At 42.6% G+C, this 21,369-nt stretch overlaps 1 protein-coding gene across 5 annotated transcripts in view; it reads right to left on the reverse strand.

Moving 5' to 3' along the window:
* Positions 1-384: 384 nt before the first annotated feature.
* LOC120955729 (high mobility group protein DSP1) overlaps positions 385-21,369 on the reverse strand; it is a 42,363-nt gene continuing 21,378 nt past the window's right edge. For all 5 annotated transcript variants that reach the window (XM_049607626.1, XM_049607623.1, XM_049607616.1 and 2 more), the window contains exons 3-7: positions 9,930-11,784; positions 5,357-5,569; positions 5,067-5,230; positions 4,801-4,975; positions 385-4,696 (exon numbers count right to left, since the gene is read on the reverse strand). In XM_049607626.1, the coding sequence (XP_049463583.1) occupies positions 4,442-4,696; positions 4,801-4,975; positions 5,067-5,230; positions 5,357-5,569; positions 9,930-10,496 (1,374 nt within the window). In that variant the 5' untranslated portion in view covers positions 10,497-11,784 and the 3' untranslated portion in view covers positions 385-4,441. The remainder of the gene's footprint in view (positions 4,697-4,800; positions 4,976-5,066; positions 5,231-5,356; positions 5,570-9,929; positions 11,785-21,369) is intronic.

Below are 21,369 nucleotides of genomic sequence, written 5' to 3' on the forward strand. Positions count from 1 at the left end.
CTTCTGCCTTGTGGTATATTCCCCATATCTCTCCATCTCTATTTCTGCTTCTGCATCTATGTGAGCTGGAACGCTTTAAATTGTATTTCGTTTGGCCGGGGGATGGGGATGTCTTTCTCTGCTTCCGCAAAAGAGAAGGGGGTTGGGCGGTAAAGTAAACAAAACGCGACCTTCCATTATTCTTACCACTTTCTACTAATATCGCTTCTTTCAATTTGTTTATAACTGCTTCTCTTCCTCGCCTTCTCCATCTTCTCCTCCTTCTTATCTTTACCCTACTCTAGGCCTTGGCGGGCTCCCGGGCTTCTTTCGCCACCTGGATTGACGTGTGGTGGAACGCAGCAACCGAGACGAGAAGCAGATGGCAAAAACAACTAAAACATATAAAAAAATAAAACATTTTATTTCTACGTGTATGTGAATGTGTGGGCGTTTGTAAGCTTGCTTTACTTATCTCTAAGAAAATGTGGTTCTAATCGAATGACGATGAAAGCGGTAGACAAATAAAAAAAATATTGAAAAATATAAAATAAAGGAAAAGTAAATCCACTAAATTTTACATTTGATTCGGACTAATACTCCTCTTGGCCCCCTTCGTTCGCTAGCCTTCCCTTCTCCTCTCTTCTTCCTTTCCCAAAATCATACGCTCACATCATAACCGATTCCTGCCTGACTAAAACGAACCCTTTTCCTTTTAGGTGCTTCCGAGTAACTTATCTTATTATTTCCCTTTGCTCCTTCGCGCTCCACATCTTTACTTAACTGTTGAATTCTTATTTTGTCCTATAAAACGTTACTTCAAATTTAATACATTGTTTTATGCTACCATTTTTTTAATTTACTTTACCGCAGATTGTGTGTTGTAGTGCTGCGAAGAAGAGAGAAGATGGAACAGGAAAATAGGCTCTCGTGCAAGTTAAGAGGAACGAACAGATGAAAGAAATTTTACCGAGAGCGGCAAGGCCAAGGGAACTTACATGAAAGCGTGAAATAACTATAGAGAGAGGGGAGTGAGAGAAAGATGAAGAGGGAGGATATGGCTTAGTTTTTTCTTCACATTTTACACATAACAACAAGATCGGGATGTTTGTAGATTAAAATAAGGATGGAAAACTGACGCAACGCAATAAGTTCGACCCTCGCGAAGGCAAAGTGATCGTATTCTTTTTTTCGGGGGGAGCCAGGGGGACAAGATAGTATTTGATTTCAGTTTGCTTAAGTGACTTCTTCCGCCTTCACCAACCATACATAAAGAAAGGATCCAAGAAAGAGAGAGTGCTTGAATGATACGAATGGAGTGGGAATACGAGAAGATAATGACGGACTGCATTACAGAATAATCTAAAAAAAATACTTTCAAGAAGTCAAACGGAGGCAACAGCATCCTGTAGAAAAAAAAACAATTTGTGTCGCGCTTTCCTCTAAATATGGATTACTTATATTATGAATCATATTTCTTTTACATTATATTGATTTTGTTAGAACATTTGTTTTCTTCATTCTGCTGAAATTCATCCCTTTTCCATATGGTTTTGATGGGTTTCTGCACTTCGTTTCCTTTTAGCGCTAGTGGCTATGGCAGGCTAATATGTGTATGTGTATGTGTATGTGTATGTGTATGTGTATGTGTATGTGTATGTGTATGTGTATGTGTATGTGTATGTGTATGTGTATGTGTATGTGTATGTGTATGTGTATGTGTATGTGTATGTGTATGTGTATGTGTATGTGTATGTGTATGTGTATGTGTATGTGTATGTGTATGTGTATGTGTATGTGTATGTGTATGTGTATGTGTATGTGTATGTGTATGTGTATGTGTGTGTGTGTGTGTGTGTGTGTGTGTGTGTGTGTGTGTGTGTGTGTGTGTGTGTGAATTTATTCCCTTAACGACACACGCACTAACACATACCAAACCGTTGTGGATGAGTGGTTCGTGTTTATGTATGAGGGTATGTGAGAGTGTTCGCGTTCGTAGCGAAAGGAGACAAATATGCTAGCACAAACTTAAGGAAGAGAAGAAATTTGCCACCTCATCCCTGTTTATCGTTCTTTATCGCTTTCCTGCACTTTAATTCTTCTGCATTTGATTTCCTTCATACCCCCCCCCCCCCCTTCCTCTCCCTTTTTGTAGATGCGCACGCAGAAAAAAGCTTTTCGGGATGAGTTTTGGGGGTGGCTACGGTCGGCGTTTGTTCAGTTCGCGCACCGCCTCTATTTATTCTGCGAATCACCGCATTGAATTCTACAAAGTATAAATTGTTCAGGAGATACATATTTTTGAGAGAATAACGGGAAGAAAAAAAAATATTATAGAACCTAACGCATATTTCGAACTCTGCTTAATCGCCTTTGCGTCTACTGCTGCTGCTGTTTTTGGGGGTTTCACGCTTATGGAAAAATGTGAGCCCAGCTAGATGGTGGGTGGTGGGATGCTAGTGTGAGTGTGTGTGTGTGCTACGGGTGGTGATCAAAGAGACGTGAGTGTTGCCATTCCCCCAACAAAAACACTTGAAAATCCTTCACTCGTACATACAGACAGACACACAAACGCTCGCGCACAAGACGCACCGCAAATCGAAAAAAATCGCGCATAATTTCCTCACGCATTAATGTGTGTTTGGAGGAAAAGTTACATACACTAAAAAAAAACGCGAAAGAGAGGCACAAAAATTACCAAGAGAGAGAGAGTTGTTTACCAATAAGCAACGAACACGACCAGCACCGTGCAAATGCTCGGTGTCCCGGGGATGGTTTGTGTCTACATCTATGATCAATAACAATCGATCGCGTGTCAAATGGGGAAAAATGAGGTTGTTCGCGTTTTGACATAATTTTTCTCGACTTCACACTCTCTCTTTCTCTCTATCTCTTTCTCTCTCTCTTTCTCTCTCTCTCTTTCTCTCTCTCTCTTTCTCTCTCTCTTTCTCTCTCTCTCTCTCTTTCTCTCTCTCTTTCTCTCTCTCTTTCTCTTTCTCTCTCTGGCTCTCTCTATTTTTCTCTGTCTAGCTGTGGCGCGCTGTTCTAATATATATCTCATTTGCTCCTTAAAAGCTAAAAAAATCCTCACACTGCCACGCGCACACGCGCTCCCTCATCTCTCTCTCTCTCCCCTTCGCTCCCTCCCCTATTCTCTCCCTGTGCACATTACACAGAGGACACTTTGCGCGGGAAAGTGTGTCTTTCATGTCCGGGTATAACAAGGATAGGGGAAAAGCGAGATAAAGAGAGCAAACGGGCGAGCGAGCAAGGGCCGTGTATCTCTATTAAACATAATTGCTTATAATGAACGCTGCAAAGCAACACTTTTCCTTGTGTTTTTTTTGTTTTGTTTTGTTTTTGTTTGTTCCTGGTCCAATCCAAATCTACCTTATTTCCCCTTACTGTAGTCTTCCATGATGAAATGCCAATTTATGTGTTGTCGCCTCCACGATTCCAACAACGCCCACTCTCCTTCCCCCCCTTTCTATGCCATTGTCTTAATCTTTGATCAGGTCAATGTCAGGACTATGGTGTGCTCGTTGAACCCGATCTTAAACACTCTCCTAATCTCACCCACTCTCACCCTCTCTCTCTCTCTCTCTCTCTCTCTCTCTCTCTCTCTCTCTCTCTCTCTCTCTCTCTCTCGCTCTCTCTCGCTTTCTCTCTCTCGTTGTTTCTCACTCCCTCTCTCCCTCTCTCTCTCGCTCTCTCTCGCTCTCTCACTCACTCTCACTCACTCTCTCTCGCTCTCTCTCGCTCTCTCTCTCGCTCTCTCTCGCTCTCTCTCGCTCTCTCTCGCTCTCTCTCGCTCTCTCTCTCGCTCTATTTCTCTCTCTCCTCTCCTTCCTTTCTTTCTTCTTTCCCTCTCTTTTATCTCTCTTTTATCTCTCTCTTATCGCTATCTCTCCATCTCTCTCCTTTTGCTTTGTCCTTTTTCTTCGTTCATAACTCGTCTAAACCGAATAAACTTATTCTGTCCTGGGTGGGACGGTAGTTATTGATAGATTGATAGTAATGCATATGTGGCATGATTTCCCTTCGATTACAATGCCACCTATGCTGTTCAGGAGTTTTCCTTCGTTTTCAATAATTAATAGGGATGAGTATAGAGAGAAAAGAGCAAGATAGAGAGCGAAAGAGAGAGGGAGAGAGAGAGAGAGAGAGAGAGAAATATAAAAACGGGGGGAGGGGGGGATGAACAGAAGTGTGTATTGCGACGATGACGAAAAAATGCAAGAATGCAGAGGAAGATATTTGTGGGAAAATTACAGGTGTCGAGAAAGGGGGGGTAGAGTGAGCAGCCGTTAGGTTTTCTCGATGGTGGTTTAGTTATTCGTCTTCGGCTTATGATGATGATGTTTTGTTGGTTGTTGTTTGTTGCTATTTTGTGTGTATTTGCTGACTGCTGCTCCTACTGTTGCTGCTGTAAGACTTTCTCCACTTGTGTTTGTTTTTAATTTTACTCATTATCATCCTCATCGCCGTCCTCGTCCTCGTCGTCGTCGTCGTGCTGTTGTTGCACGGCGGCCGCGGCTGCTGCGGCAACGGCGGCGGCTTGCTGCGCTTGGACTACCTGGGCCTGAAGCTGAGCGGCGGCCTGTACGTGCTGCGGGAGATGCTGGAGCCCGGCCTGCTGCAGCTGCTGTGGCAGGTTCAGACCGGGTGTAACGCCACCTTGTTCATTTTTACACTTTAGCTTGTACTCGGTCATCTCCTGCAATGCCGGGAGGAAGGATACAGTAAAGAGAGAAAGAATGGAAACAAATGATAATGAGACTCTAGGGAGACCCGGGGCGCGAGAGCTGGGGTAAGACGTACCTGTTCGTACCGCTGCTTGTCCTTCTCGGCCATCTGCTCGTACTTCTGCTTAATCTCCGCATCCATATCGGACCACTTTCGGCCCAGCTCCTTTGCGATGTCGCCAACGCCGTATTCCGGATTCAGTGCCTTTACCTTGTTCCGCTCGTCATGACAGAACCAGAAGAAAGCCGAGCTGAAAGTGAAAATAATTACTTTAACGTCTGACCAAAAGTGAAACGATTGCTACAGGATGTGCGTAAACCAAACCACGCAACAGTACGTACAGCGATCGTTTCGGTGCGTTCGGGTCTTTGAATTGCTTCCGCTTTTTGCCCCGTCCAACGACGGCCCCCTTCGGTGGCACGTAACTCTGCATCTCCAGCTCGTACCGTGCCTTGTCCTTTTCGGCCATCTCGTGGAAGCGTTGCTTTTCTTTATCCAGCATTGTCTAGGATTGGGAACAATACAAGAACAAGAAGCAACACACAACATAATGCCGGGAAAATATATATTTCATTGTTCACATTTTTCGCTTTCTCGTAATTGTATATATGTGTCTGTCAATACGACTTACCTTCCACCGTTCTGCACATTTGCGCGAAAATTCCGCAAATATAACCTGCTCCTCCGGGTGCTTCTTCTTATGCTCCTCGCGGCAGGTCTGTACGAAGAAGGCGTACGCTGTCATGCGCCCCCTCGGCTTATTGTCCTTTACCTTACCGCCCGCTACGGTACCGCCAGTCACCATTTTGTTCAGAATAACATTATTCTGAACGTGCGCTTGACTCTGGAAGAAGAGAAAGATACGAAGAAACGAAGTAAGCACATTAGAAAAACAAATTGATTGATGGCGCAATTACAATTACAAAACTTACTGACCAATTATAACACACAAAGATAGCACAAAGTAAACCCAAAAAACCACACTTTTCAAACCAGCCTTCCCTTGAATGAAACGATTCCCCTCGTACGGTTTCTTGTATAAACATACTAAGAACTGATTATAATATTAATATATTGATATAATGTAGCAATACGCCTTTTTTTGACCGTTCCTCCTGAATAAAAGTAATAATAATATTGATTCATATGGCTGCTTTTGCTCACCGCTTAGCTTAGTGTATCTGACGCTCAGTGATTATCTTTCGAACAAATAAGAGAATAAAAAAATAACGAGAACGATGTGCTACGCCGCTTATCACAATGAAACAAAAGATGTAGGTAATGCTTCAAAATCTATCATAAATCTGATGACAATTCTTTGATCTATGTTTACAAAACACGGTACTGTCAAAGGATTAAAAGGACACACTGCGGAGAAACCCGACACGAGCTTGAAAAAGGAACGACACGAAGAACCAACGTATGTTTGCGAAGAACCGTCAAAGCAAAAGAGTGACGCACGTCGTTCATAGGCAAGAACAGCGCACACTTTTACGATAGTCTCACCATGCAACCAGACATTCCCGCCAAATCACGTCGCGCCGTGTAGCTTGAAGCCAACTTCGATGACATTCGATTATATTCGACGACAGGTCGATACAAAAACAATCAGATTCACGGCGAATATCATGCCATGAGTGGGAGCGTTACAATGTTGGCATTTCATTGAATACATCATCGCACCATAGTCATCCTGTATGGGTACTAGTGATGGGCGGGTCGACCCGAAACTATCGGATCGGAGCCATCCGTAAGCGACCCGGAGTCGGGTCAGTCTGACCCGTTGTTGCAGCGAATTCTAGTCGACCAGAATGACGGGCTGCGACCCGTTGGTGCAGCGAGTTCGAGTCGGGAATTGTATACACCTTGTCTCGAACCGACTCGAAATCGCTGCACTAACGGGTCGCAGTCGCTTATGCTTTCTCGCACCTACTCATCATTCGTGACGACCCGAACTCGTTGCACCCGCGGGTCGGATTTGATTCCGACTCCGACCTAGCGCACCCGCTGAATCTACGGGTCGGAATCGATTCCGACTGGTTCGCACTCGACTCCGAGTCGGGGCGTGTAATGAATCGTACGACCCACCACTAGTACGTACATATGGGCGTGAAATGTTTCAGTCATGTTGATTTTGGCTTTTTTTGTCACCCATACCCATTGTCCCGATATGTCTGGTTGCAAGGTAGCACGGGAAAGCTGTAATGCCTTGAATAAAATCAAATTTGTTTTGTTTTTTTCGTGCTTCTAGTACAAGAAAATTCAAGACCATCAGTACTCTTTTGGTATTTTGTGAGCTTTAGTTTTTAACCTCTTCCTGGGAGTGGGAACCATTTTTTTATAAACTTTAATAGTCAATTGAAAGAACTAGATAGATCGATTATTTCCTGGTAAAGCCCGCGTAAAATTTAACTTGATAATTGGTGTTTTTTTTGTTGCTTTATTTAATTAAATATGAAACATAATATGGCTTATCGTACACCAAAAGAAAGGATATTCAATTCCCCAATTGTTTAGACTATAAAACGTATTGAATAAATAAATTAAATATATTTCCTCGTGATTCCCCGCTTTTTTCACGGTGAAAAAATAATGGTCAGCGGAGAATCACAAGGAAATGCATTGCATTAATTATTTCAACATGTTTCACAAACTAAATAGTTGGGTAATTTGATATCTTTTCTTTTGGTGTACGATAAGCTATATCCTTCAAGATATTTAATGAAATGTATAAACACTCCTAGCTTTTTCTAGTATTGTCTATGTGATACACTCATCCACTAGACTATTTTCATATGTAATCGAATGTAATGTCTTTTGGGGATAATCGAAAAGTTACTACTGGTTTATAACGATCTTCTTACAGGGTTTCACACATTATCTCAAGGACACGGGATACTTTCCTGAATCTGTCCTAAACAATCCCAAGGCTACAGCATTATGTTTGAAAACATTGATGATACCTGAATTCATCGGATGCAAAGCAGAATCTGCGGCACATTTTCGAACACCCAGTTAAAAGTTCAGGACATGTGATCAAAAAAATTGTTTAGGCGCATAACCCTTGTGTACATCAGTTTTACATGAAACGCCTAACTATTCACCTAACCTCCAGAGTTGAACAGTGAGGCAACTATCAATGTTACAACAAACCTCAGCGCCTTCGCCAGAAAGGCAAATGAGTGAGAAAAGCATTCAAACTGAGGTACCAGAAATATAAATTCCGTGCCGATGATTAATGATTTATGATTTACGTTCTGATGATGTATTTCACGGTAATAAATTAACCTATGCTTACTTTCTTTTAGCTAGGTTAGGTATTACTATATCCCAGCTTATGACTGCCTTTGAGTGATAATTGTGAAGCGAATTCAAGAAACAAATTCACTAAATTTCATCAAACAATTTCACTAGAAAGAGTTCAATCTGAAGCCCGCTTTACAGCCTCAGTGGAATTGATTTTTTTTCTATATTTCAATTTTTTATCAGAATATGGCTTATTGTACACAAAAACAAAAGAAATTCAATTCCCCAACCATCTAGACCACGGGTCTCCAAACTTTTTCAGTTCGCGGGCCGCATTGCTTCACATATATAATTGTGTTGAGGGCCATTTTTCGATTGTCCGTATCTAATGTAAACGTTTAAATTTCGTCTTTGTAAGAAAATACTAACATAATATACACAACTTCTATAGCATTCTATTATTTAAGCTTGGTCGACGTCTCTGAAAGGCAACAATAAAATTTTCTTCAAAAATAGTCTCAATAATTAACTACTTATTTTAACCTTTACTAAGTCGCCACAGGCCGCGTAATAGGCTCTCGAGGGCCGCATGCGGCCCGCGGGCCGTAGTTTGGAGACCCCTGACCTAGACTATAAAATATAAAAAAATAAATGATATACATTTTCTTGAGATTCCCCGCTTTGTTCATGGTGAAAAAATAATGGTCAGCGGGGAAGTACAAGAAAATGTATTTAATTCAATATTGCAATATGCATTACAATTCAAATAATTGGGGAGTTTAATATTCTTTCTTTTGGTGTACGATAAGCCACATTCTGATTAATAATCAATGAAATATAACCAAACAAAATTTCACGTTCACTGTCACGCAAAGTCTAAAGCGACCTTAAGAGAGGAATGAATAAAACAAATATTTCCATACATTTAACTTCGTCACAAAATGTCACTTATTCTCTCTCTCTCTCTCTCTCTCTCTCTCTCTCTTTCTCTCTCTCTCTTTCTCTCTCTCTCTCTTTCTCTCTCTCTCTCTCTTTTTCTCTCTCTTTATCTCTATCTCTTTCTCTCTCTTTTCTCTCTCTTTTTCTCTCTCTTTCTCTCTCTTTCTCTCTCTCTCTCTTTATATCTTTCTTTATCTCTTTATCTCTTTATCTCTCTCTCTCTGTCTCTTTCTCTCTCTCTATATATCTTTCTTTATCTCTTTATCTCTCTCTCTGTCTCTTTCTCTCTCTCTATATATCTTTCTTTATCTCTTTATCTCTCTCTTTATCTCTCTTTCTTTCTCTTTCTCTCTCTCTTTTTATCTCCTTATCTATTTATCTCTGTATCTCTGTATCTCTGTATCTCTGTATCTCTGTATCTCTGTATCTCTGTATCTCTTTATCTCTTTATCTCTTTATCTCTTTATCTCTTTATCCCTTTATCTCTTTATCTCTTTATCTCTTTATCTCTTTATCTCTTTATCTCTTTATCTCTTTATCTCTTTATCTCTTTATCTCTTTATCTCTTTATCTCTTTATCCCTTTATCTCTTTATCTCTTTATCTCTTTATCTCTTTATCTCTTTATCTCTTTATCTCTTTATCTCTTTATCTCTTTATCTCTTTATCTCTTTATCTCTTTATCTCTTTATCTCTTTATCTCTTTATCTCTTTATCTCTTTATCTCTTTATCTCTTTATCTCTTTATCTCTTTATCTCTTTATCTCTTTATCTCTTTATCTCTTTATCTCTTTATCTCTTTATCTCTTTATCTCTTTATCTCTTTATCTCTTTATCTCTTTATCTCTTTATCTCTTTATCTCTTTATCTCTTTATCTCTTTATCTCTTTACCTCTTTATCTCTCTGTCTTTCTCTATTTTTTTCTCGCCACACTTGAAACGCTCACTCCATCGGTCAAAACCATCCCACTGACACACACACCGGAAAGGTTGGGGACGACAACCACACCACCAACATACCTGATGTTGTTGAGTTTGTTGCTGCTGCTGCTGTTGCTGCTGTTGCTGCTGCTGTTGCTGCTGCTGCTGTTGCTGCTGCTGTTGCAGGGAGTTGTCGAGCGCGTTCTGGCCGCCCGAGTACCACCATTGGGTGGTGGGCGCTGTGCTGGACATGGTTGGGGGGTCACCGGGCCGCGCGACCACCGTGCTCATGCCGAGCCGGTAGTCGTAGGGCGCGTTCGAGGTGGACACGGTCACACCGGACATCGTGGTGACCGGGTTCTGAAAGCTGTTAGCCATTTTGTACGAGAACAACTGCTGCGTAGCGGACGTGGACGTTGTGCTGTTGTTCCGGGCGCTGTCGTTCTGCTGTTGCTGCTGATTCGCAGCCTGCTGCTGCTGTTGTTGCTGTACCGCGACCTGGTGCTGCAGTTGGGCCGCCTGCTGCTGGGCGAGCTGCTGTTGATGGTGCTGGTTAATGAGATGCTGATGGTGCTGCAGTGTCTGCTGTTCCGTCGACGAGATGCCACCTGGCCACCAGACGGCGTCCTCACGCGTACCCCAAGCACCGCGATGGTGCTCCGACATCTTCCTCTGCTACTAGCCCGACAAACAACCCGCGGTTACACGCGCGCACGGCCAAGCGGCTGTGGGGTGCTGCTGCTCTTGCCGATTTTAGTTGTCTTTTGATACCTGCCTGCCTACCGTTCGTCCCTTTGTGATGCGTGATGGGAGCGAGGGTGTTATGCGAGGCTGGGCGGAAACGATCGGACACGTGAACACGTGTTGAAACGTGTAATGAAGATTTCGACAAGCTGCTTGCTGCTTGAGCTGGACTGCTTGTCGCGAAGATTGGTCGTTCACGGTACAGGCAACAATTCGACACAACGGCTTATGGGAAGACCCTTGATATACGCGCTCACAACATCTAGCAGATCTCTCCGACGCTTATTGCTTTGTTTTGCTTGCGCGAATTTTAAATCAGTGCACAATGAGGAAATAGGGTAAGTTTGTCAAAAATTGAACTGAAGACCAAACAAAATTCACACGTTTTGCAGGGCGTTTGATGGGGGGGACCAAATGCATACAACGAATCGCGAGAATATGACGATGAAGAGATGTGATGGGATAAAAGGGCTTTGTCCGTGCTGCTAGACCACCAACGGCTGTCGACTGTCTTTTTAGCGTGCTTCAGTCGAGGTTGCTGCTGCCGTTGCTGCAGCCGTTCCGATGGATGATGCAGGCAATAACAATGTGGATGTTGTTTTCGACGATCGACTACTACTGCTGCTGCTCCTACTCATCCTAGAAGGATGCGCGCACTGTCTGATTCAAAGAACCGGAATCGGAGAATGGGACGGATGTGGGGAGACACCTCCGTCGCTCGCGCTTGATTTCCACCTCGCAGCACTGGTTCAGAGGCGTCCTACGACGTACGCTGTCGTCTCTCCTGCAGATGGCAGCACCTGTCTCACGATACCTCTCCCTTCCCTAGTGTCGCCGCAGCCACTCTTGCTGCTGCTGCTTCTGCTTTCTCGAGTGATGCTACTAAACGACGACGATGCACAGGAGTGTCCACGCCAGTAGTGCATCAGGGGGGATGGTATGGTATATCGCGTTTTATTTGGCGATCTGTGTGTGTTGCACCTGGCTGGCACTCCTGTCCGCTGTTCTCCGCTGTGTGTCGCGATTGTTTGATAATCACTGTCTTTTTTTCTTGTTGTTTAACTTTCTTCTTTGCACTTTCTTTGCGCGGCACACTTTTCTCTAATCACACACGACGCATGTACACTGCTGTTACATGGGGGAGGGGGGTATGCTTTTTGAAAAGCTGCTTCCACGTGTTTTACTTTTCGCTATCCAAGAACTCACCACACTAGGAAAAAAGGAACACACGCGCATTTGTAGAAAAATGGAAATAAGGACTACGAGGGTGGAGGCATATGATTTCATCTAAAATAAATACTATCATTCGGCACTCTTTTACTCTCTCTTCTCTCTCTCTTCTCTCTATCTCTCTATCTCTCTGTCTCTCTCTCTCTCTCTCACTGTGTGTATATGTGTGTGTGTCACTCTATTTTGAGCACTTTATGGTTACGTCTTTCACTACAGCGTCGGCGCACCTACCTTTCGACATACACACACGCGCATTGCATAATCCCGAGCCACAATCTGCTAACGTTTAAAATCGTTCTAACAACCGGCTAACAAACAACAACAAGAGTATCCATGTTTGAAACCATTTCTCTCTAACAACGAGTATCTATTTCTCCTCTCGAAAACGACCCTTGGGATGGGTATTTGTGTGCTTGTATAGTATTAAAAATATATCCCTTTTTGATAATATGAGTTTTTCGTGGATTTTTTGTTTCCCTTATATGTTTCGGTTGTTCTCACGATTTTTTGGATGTTTCCCACAATATGTGGATCATTTGTAACGATTTGCAATGGGAAGGTTATAATTAATTGTGGGAACAGTCCAAACATATATAAGAGTTTTAAAGAGAGAGTTAGTATATATTAATACTAAATTTTATCAAAAATACCCATTTCCCAATTATATGTTGACCGAGGAACGTTATATTCGACATACGCGAATATTCGAACTATGCGAATGCTTCGGGAACGCATAACCCGCGTATATCGGACACAGACTGTAATTCTTTAAATTGATTAGGTGGGGCGAAATAGTCACCTGCATGATGAACACGTTTATACAGGGTTTTCCAAGTCAGGTTCGAATGTAACCGTTGTTATTCACCATGTGCAATATGTTAATCTACATGAATCTGATGTTTCATTTCCATCGTCAGAATTTGTAATTTTACCAGCATGATTTTCAACAAGTCTTAAGCTTTATTGAATTTTCAGTTCTTTGAAAATTATATGTAAAAAATAAAATTTCATTATGTTACACCTTTGATCCCTGGTGATCGAATGTTAAAAACCATTTTAAAATGTTTAAAACTGTTATATGCAGTCAGAATCAAATCAAAGCTTTAATTAAGTGGCTAAACCCATGCCCTACTTGTAAAATTATACGAAAATTAGTGATATTTTAGCTAGAAATTATAAGATACGTGGAAATTCGAGATACGCGGTATTTAACGTCCGTTTTCGGTCCCCATTTACTGTATATCTCGAGGACCGCCTGTATGTTTACACAGGAGCAAAATGATGAGGCTGTGGTATTAGCTAAGGTCGCTACAATACATTAGTTTTACATAAATACAACTGTGCTGTTTGTATACTCTAATAACAAGAAAAATGGCAAAACGTGAGTTATTAAAATATGTTCCAATGGTTTGATAAATGTAGTCGCTGTGTTTTTATAAGTTTCGACATTTGGTGAATGGTCATTTTGCCCTATTACGCGATCATTTTATTCCACACGATACATTTTCACGACTTTTGTTGTTGATTTTTAAATTTCATTTTATAAATTTACATTTGTTGTTGATTGTTTTTCATTAATAAAATGTTTAAGCGATAGCCGTGTGTGCGCGTTAGTGTGGAATTAATCTGGATGTTTTTTTAGTCCACCCTGTGCTATGCTTGCAAAAAGTATCATTACCCGGCTTGGATTACTCGGACCATTGATTTTTGCATTTGCCTTTATTTCTTTGTGTCCTGTCCATGTTGACTTGTCTCATTGTTGTGTTTTGCACAAACTTCCTTCCACAAACGTTCAAAAAGGAGTGGTTTGCAAATGGAAATACAATTTGCCTACAAAGAGAAACTTCGCTCGACCTTCATGCGTACCCTGCAACGAGCATGACAGTTATGTTGTTTACGTTTGAGTGCGAAAACCCGTGTTCCCAATGAACAATTTCGTTCCATACCAACATACGATTTCAAACCGATTGGTGCACCAGCCAATTCCAAGGTTTAATAAAATTTGAAAACAAAAGATACGTGCGCTTGTGTTTGAAAACATGCAAAACAAATAAACACTTCTTTCTCCTTAGTTCTATCCTCTTTACATTGTTCATATGTGCAAAGTGGATTTAAACCTAACGATACAAGAATGAACAGTACTTAAACAAAAGCTCCTTCTTGGATGGATATGCTTCTTGGTGAAAGCCACCCCTCACAATATTGAAGGAAATAAATAATGCCAAAAAGGTATGAACAATTGTAAAACCTTAAAATCTATCCCCAGGAGGCACACGATTAACACCACACAGGCTTGTGCTATGTATTTCATCCATTACTATTTTCATTCATGACTTAGCTTCCGAGTTGTCAGTGTTGTAAATCCTGTTCTAGGGATCAAAGTGAACTTCATGTATTTTAACGTTTTTGATGTTATTGTGCAAAAGAACTTATCACCCTGTTATCAATATTAGCGTTTAAATACTGTCATCACAGACTGTTGTCACATAGCGCATCGCAGGTACTGAACGACTGGTATTAAATCAGAAGGTTTAACGTACATATATTTATATATATTTATATATAGTGTGTGTGTGCATGTGCGTGCTTGCGTGCATGCGTGCGTGCGTGTGCGTAGTAAAAGCAAAGAGCGAAAATTTGCGAGTTCTTGTCCCCCTTCCAATGAATTTAAATCAGCTTTAGCTCGTGATCCATTCTACTTCTCCTTCACAAAAAATTGGAGCAATTATTGCGATTCAAATGCCACTCTAAATGGAAAATTCATCAATTTTGTTCCATGCTAACGGCCCGTGGAGTAAAGCGCGTGTTGCGTTTGTGTTCGTATACTGCCGCAACCCCATTGGGAATGTTTGCACCTTCCGCGCGTACTGTTTACAGGGTCAAGTTAGCGGGTTTGTAGCTTGAGAACAGCATTAGCTTAGCCATTTCGCTACATTCATAACCCAGGACAACAAAGCGGCCTCATTCAAAAAACTAGCCTAAACAACAAACATAAACAACAAAAATCCAAATGATTTTTACCAGGTTTACTATCACAGCATGCCGATGAGAAAAGGATTTATATTTTGTTCTGGCAATAGTAGTGGAAAGAACAATCGATCGTAATATTATGCACCCCTTTTTTCATTCGTTTATGACGCCCATGCACACGCGACGGAAGCGGCGGCCCGCTTAAAATCACAAAATGGCAGCAGTGCGAGCGAGTCCAAGCGCCTTCAAGCGTTTGTCTTCTTTTGGCTCAACACGGCACGCACACAACACACCCTATTATAGGGCAAAGAGAGATGCGACTTTAAGCGACCGAGGGAGTGAACATGTATGTGTTGTGTACTCGTATACATGTGTATGTTTTGTGTGCTCGTGTACACGTATTTGTATGTGTATGTGTGTGGGTTGGTGCTCGTATACATGTGTGTGTGTTGGTGCTCGTATACATGTGTGTGTGTGTTGGTGCTCGTATACATGTGTGTGTGTGTGTGTGTGTGTGATCGTATACATGTGTGTGTGTTTTGTGATCGTATATATGTGTGTTTTGTGATCGTATACATGTGTGTGTGTTGTGTGTGTGTGTTGTGTGTGTGTGTTATGTGTGTGTGTTGTGTGTGTGTGTGTGTTGTGTGTGTGTTGTGTGTGTGTTGTGTGTGTGTTGTGTGTTGTGTGTTGTGTGTTGTGTGTTGTGTGTGTGTACTCGTGTACATGTGTATCGATTGTATGTACAGGAACGCGAGAGGTCACAGCAGGCAAGTAAGAGCGAGCGTGCGCGAAGTTCGCTTGTTCATCCATTTGTCAGGCGGTACTTTTTATTCGCTCTTTCTCACCGGTGGCACTCACTCGCCCCGAACGCTTTGGTGTGAGCGATAATGGTGAGTGGCGGATTGGCGTTGAACACGTTCAGACATACATATATTCAAGGAGCAAATTTGAAAGAAAAAGAAAGCGAGAATACTATGCGTCGTCGACGGCGAAACGTGCGCTCTCAATGTGAAAAATCGATCCAAAAATTTAATGCGCCCATCGTGGTTACACAAACACACTAATACACAGCACATGCATACAAAATATACATGTAAGAAGATAAAAACAGCCCGACAACGACAAGAAAACGCATTATGGCAGTTTTTTCTTTATGTTATTCCTTATTTCCCTGTGTCACAGAAAATTACTCAAAGTGGAGTTTTTTCTTAACATTTTAAGAGACACTTAGCCCTAGTGATAAAAAGCAAATAAAAAGTTAGGCTCGCATACGCGCCATCATGGCGGCAGCAGAGCGCGACGCGAAACCCCCCGTATTATGACGCACGCTGGATATAACACACACACTACATTTCCCCGACGAGCAAGAGATACGTGTCATGTGTGTTGGTGCGTGCCTGTATCTCCGCTGAATGCTAGCCACCCCCTCCCTCCCTCCCAAACGCAAAACGCGTAAGAACTGCCCAAAAAGCGCGCGCGAAATGCAGCTGCTAAGGCACGCGGCTAATCTTTTTTTTTACTTCAGACTGTGGAACGTTTAGAACTCAACACACATAGATTTACACGCCGAGAACAAAAGTTGATGCGTGCGTGCGTGTGCTGGAACTCGCCGGCTGCGTTCTTTTCGACATGGGATCGATTTAGAAGGATTTTTAATGTCGAGAACGTTTTGCAAGCATTTTTGGGGTTGTCTTGAGCCATTTTTTAGCAACTCTAACGCTCTCGATCAGTCCCCAGGAGTAAAACGAAGCGCGGTGTCTTCCTTGCTCGTGCATAATGCCAACATGGCGCTCTATGTACGTTGCTCTCTTTACGTCTCTCTTCTATCCTACCCATGGAGGCAACCGCTTTTTCTAGTCGACAGAACGCGTGTCGTCGTCTTGGGGTGTCCGCCGCCATTATCATTGTGTGTGCGCGGGCCTCTCTGTGACTCTGTGAGCTTACGCGCGCGGGCAATGGCGTGGTTTTCTGACGTTTTGGCGATGGATGTTATCTCACGATTTATAATTCCCCTACTACACACAGGACACACAGACACACACACTTGGAGCCAACGTGGTTGGCCATATTGTACCCGCATGATGTAGTATTTTTTTTATTTCGAATACTCTCATCCATTTTATTTCGATAGTAAATTCCATCAGACTAAGTTGGATTGCAATATCTGTTCGCTAAGATGCCCCTTGCACAGAACAATGGTTCCTATATAAACAAACACCCCTTTCGTTGCCACCAAGGATGTTATAAGAGACCAGGTGCTGGAATAGCCCTTCCCACAATTTTTAATGAGCAATTATTAAAACTATGTTCATTTTAAATTTAATTAAAATTTCAAAATCATTATTAAATTATGTTTCTTTACCAAATTTAACGTTTGTTTCATTTCATATGTGACAAAAACATAACATTATGTTTTACATATTTTGAAGATGTATGGGATTTGGCATAGCAACTTCGCTGGATCAAGAGCCCGCGCATCAGAAGGCGGTGTGACAAAATGTTGTTATCCACCACATGGTCTACTAATATAACATCCTTGGTTGCCACAGCAAACACCCCATAATATATAACACAGCAAAAGCCCCTTAAAAACTTCGATCTGACCTTTTATTGCTTCGGCTTTTTTTATTCCTTCCTTACTATAAAGCGAATATAAATGGCGGCACAGCAATCTTGGCAGAAGGACGCCATTGCGCACGCAGCACGCGGTGAGCGATCGAAGAGGAGCCCAAAAGCAAGACTGGGAAAGTGTGAGAGAGCACGGAGAGAACAAAACACGCACACAAGCCCGCGCGTATAGTGTCGACACATATGAGAATGAGTGCCGCAATTGAGGACGCGTGAGCAGTCGGTAATTGTCGCGTCTCCTCATATTACTCTTTCTCACGTAGCATGTTCTGCGATGCGTGAGCTTTTAACTATGGAAACACGGGCGGACAGAAACAAGAAAAAGCAATAGCGACGCCGTGTTCATTACCGCTTCAAGTGAAATGTTTTGGCGTATTCCATAACCCAGGCGAGCGCGCATGCTACCCAAAATCATTCGCAAACCCGCAACGAAAACAACGGGACTGAAGAAGATAAACCATACAATTTGGCCAGGCTAACCAACAATTAGCCGTCGCGACGAAGAGCATAATGTTTGAGGGCTATTTGAAAGGAAAATTACTATCTTACGCATCTACCATTGGTATAGTAAATGATATTACATGGCGACCGTATCCAACACCAAACGCACTACAGCTATTAAGGAACAGCAGGGTTCAACGAACTTATACGCCATGAATAGCGAGAAACATCGCACTTCTCCAACGCTTATTGTTACCCCCCAAACACTCATATACACGTTCGTATTCTGTGCTACTTATGATGAGGAAGCTAAACTGAAAATGTACCATGGGCCGCGACGTTAAAAAAAATGAGAGGTTATTTGTTCGAGTTGGGTTCATTTGTCCATTTAAGAAATGGTCTCATTCCACAAAATAAAACTATCCTTCCCATTCGAAGGAACAGAATCAACATTTGTCTTTGGTCACAGCTTTTTGCTCGGCGTGTATGTGTGTGCATGTGTGTGTGTGCATGTGTGTGTGTGTGTGTGTGTGTGTGTGTGTGTGCATGCGTGTGTGAGAGAGTGTGTGTGAAAAAATATCCAAAAACTAGACCGCAAAGAACTATCAGGCACGCAAAGAGCGAGACAAACAGAGAGAATAACAAAACACCACCCAAACCCCTTTTGGGCACTCATGGCTTCGTGGCACTGAGCTGAGCAAGCAGAAACCGGAAAGAGGAACCCATAGTCCTCAAAATTCTATCGTGCGTGTTTGTGTGTGTGTGGCTGCGTACGTTAAAAAGGTAGATTTTAACCACGCACGCAACCTCGAAACACACAGACTAACACAAATTTACACACTTCCGACATGGTTCGCGTTATGAAGAGTTTTTCCTTCCCGTAAAAAGCACATTTTAACTGACATTTCAATTGGGCTCAATTATGGTCCCCTCCAGCTTGAAACCCATATCCCAACAAACAATTCCCAACGAAAATCTTCACACCTCTTGCTGTAAGTGGCTTTTGTTTCTTCTTAAGGTTTTTCTTTTTCCAAAGTACCACCACATCATGCGCTCATGCTCAAAAGAAAAAATATTTTTACAAACGTACACGCAAACACACAAACACACACGGTTTACTCTTTCGATCTTTTGCTCTATCCGCAAACTTCCTATTTTGCGTGACTACCTTTTTCATGCATTCCTTGTTACTTTTGGCGAGAATAGGCAGAACAAAAAAAATTAAAGAACTTTCGTTCTGAAGGATGCTGCTCTGCGATGATGACGGCTTGTTTGATTTGTGTGGCTAAGGGTGCTAGTGGCGACGGCGGTAACGATGGTGGTGGTGGTGTTCTTTTCTTTAAATGAAGGTTGATTGTGTGTTATGTCGTTTGACCGGATATTAAACTATCGTTCTCTCCGTGTTGAAACGACATAGAGAGAGAGAGAGAGCGAGAGAGAGCGAGAGATAGAGAGAGATAGAGAGAGAAAGAGAGAGAGAGAGAGACAAAGGAAGTTGAAAACACCACGCGCTTTGCTTTTGCCGTCCAAGTTGGAGGTGATTGTATCACAGCTTAATCATTTTTCGATTTTCAACTAAAAATATTATTATTTTAACCGTTTCTTCCGGCTGTTTGCTTAGTTTTGATATTTTTCCGGCCTCGCTCAACTCAACACTCTGCTCAAGGAAGCGCAAAAGAAAGCATTACAAAAATTAGGCGCCATCGATCCCTTCTTCCTGCGTCACGCACACTCTCACAAGAAAAAACAACACACTCTCTTAATGACACCCAAATCTCTCTTTATCTCTCTTTTTTAGGTTGCTGTTGTTGCTGGTGCTGCTGGGACTGCTGCTTTTGAGCGGTTGATAGTGTGAGAGACAGCGTGTGTAAGCCGCGGACCAAAAGGGCAACGCGGAGCGGAACGAAGACAGAACACCACACACAAACGCACACGTACTAGCGCGCGTCCGCGCGCACACATACACACGCGCGCACACGACAGTCGTTGGGGAACAGCAGCGGGGGAGTCGCTGATGGAAGCCGTTAAGCAGCGCGTTAGACGCGCGGTGAGGTTGCTTTTTAACACATCCATTTTATGGGGAGAGGGCTCTTCTTTTTCTTTTCCCTAAACAAGCGGCAGTAGTAATAGTAGCTGTAGTAGATAGTTGCAATAGTAGGGCTATGGTTGAGCAGTAAAATTGCCAATGGTAGCGCCATTTAAACTGTGCAATTTTTCCTGTATTTCCTCCGTTTCAAATTTTGATCTTTGAGCTTCTCTCCTTTATTTCATTTCGCGTAAGATCGGAAAGGATGATGGCGGTGGCGGCGACGCGCGCGCTCACTACATACACACATTTACACACACACACACACTCTAAAATGGAGAAATAAATTTTATATATACACAAACGCGCGGGCGCGCGCTCACTCACGCACACACGACACACACTTTTTAAAAACTACACTTTTTAGTTATGCGCGGTTGCCCCGAAAACGGCGTATGGGAAGGAGTCGCACATATTGTATTCCCCCCCCCCCCCCCACTCCCTCCCTCCCCTTCTGTCCATCTCGTTTTCTCTCTTTTTAGTTTCCATCCGACGTTTGCTCTCTACCCTTTGCCATCCCTCTTTCTGAAAGCCCTTCTTCCACAAGCCTAAAAACAACCAACAAGAAATGCTTTTTCTCATCTTAATTTATTCCCCCCTTCCCACCTCTCCTGCTTTCAGAGCTCAATAGCCTAAAAAAACCAGTCCGTTGTTCGCGCTTGTTCATCCGCACGCTTTTCCCGATTTTCCTACGAGTTCCGGTTGCGGTGCGCTGCTTTGGGGTGATTGTTGGTGTGTTTTTGTTAATTGATTTCACACTATGCATACACACACATACACACGGGCAGACGCGCGCACACACACACATACACACATTTTCACCGCACCATATTATACTCAGGGGCGGGCGTTGTTGGCTATTTCTGTTCGGTTTTAGCAAGCAGCCAGAAAACATTTTTTTTTTCTTTTGCCGCATTGGCTTGAACAACTTAGAGCGATCATTGTGGAGCTGCTGCTGCTGGTGGCAAAACCAACAAAAAAGTAGTGTCGTGCAAGAAAAGGCTCCCATTTTCTTTTCCTTATACACTGACGAAGCTATATATCGATCGAGCATTTAGTCTGGCACAGGAACACACACACACGCAGGATACACTCGTACACCACACATAAAGTACAAAGCCACACACGTAGTTTAAGGGGTGCAAAAACGCTTTTTTAAGAGGTTCCTTTTTAAACGATTTTTTTTTGTCTTCTGTTTAACACCAAAAAATGGCTGGCCAACTACTGTTTTATCTCATTCTCCTCGGAATATCCAAGGGGAGCAAGAGGAGTAGGATGGTTAGGCGCACCCTCCAGTGGTTGAATGTATGCGGCGACGGTGGCGCCACCATACACAAGCGCTATAACTTCAACGCCCCACACTAGGGGGCAAATGCTGATGATGCTGGCGGCCTCCTCCTCTCTTGAGGTGACGTTTCAACGCTTACAATAGGCTTC

The sequence above is a fragment of the Anopheles coluzzii genome, chromosome X (assembly GCF_943734685.1).
Source record: "Anopheles coluzzii chromosome X, AcolN3, whole genome shotgun sequence".
NCBI classification, from domain to species: Eukaryota; Metazoa; Arthropoda; class Insecta; order Diptera; family Culicidae; genus Anopheles; species Anopheles coluzzii.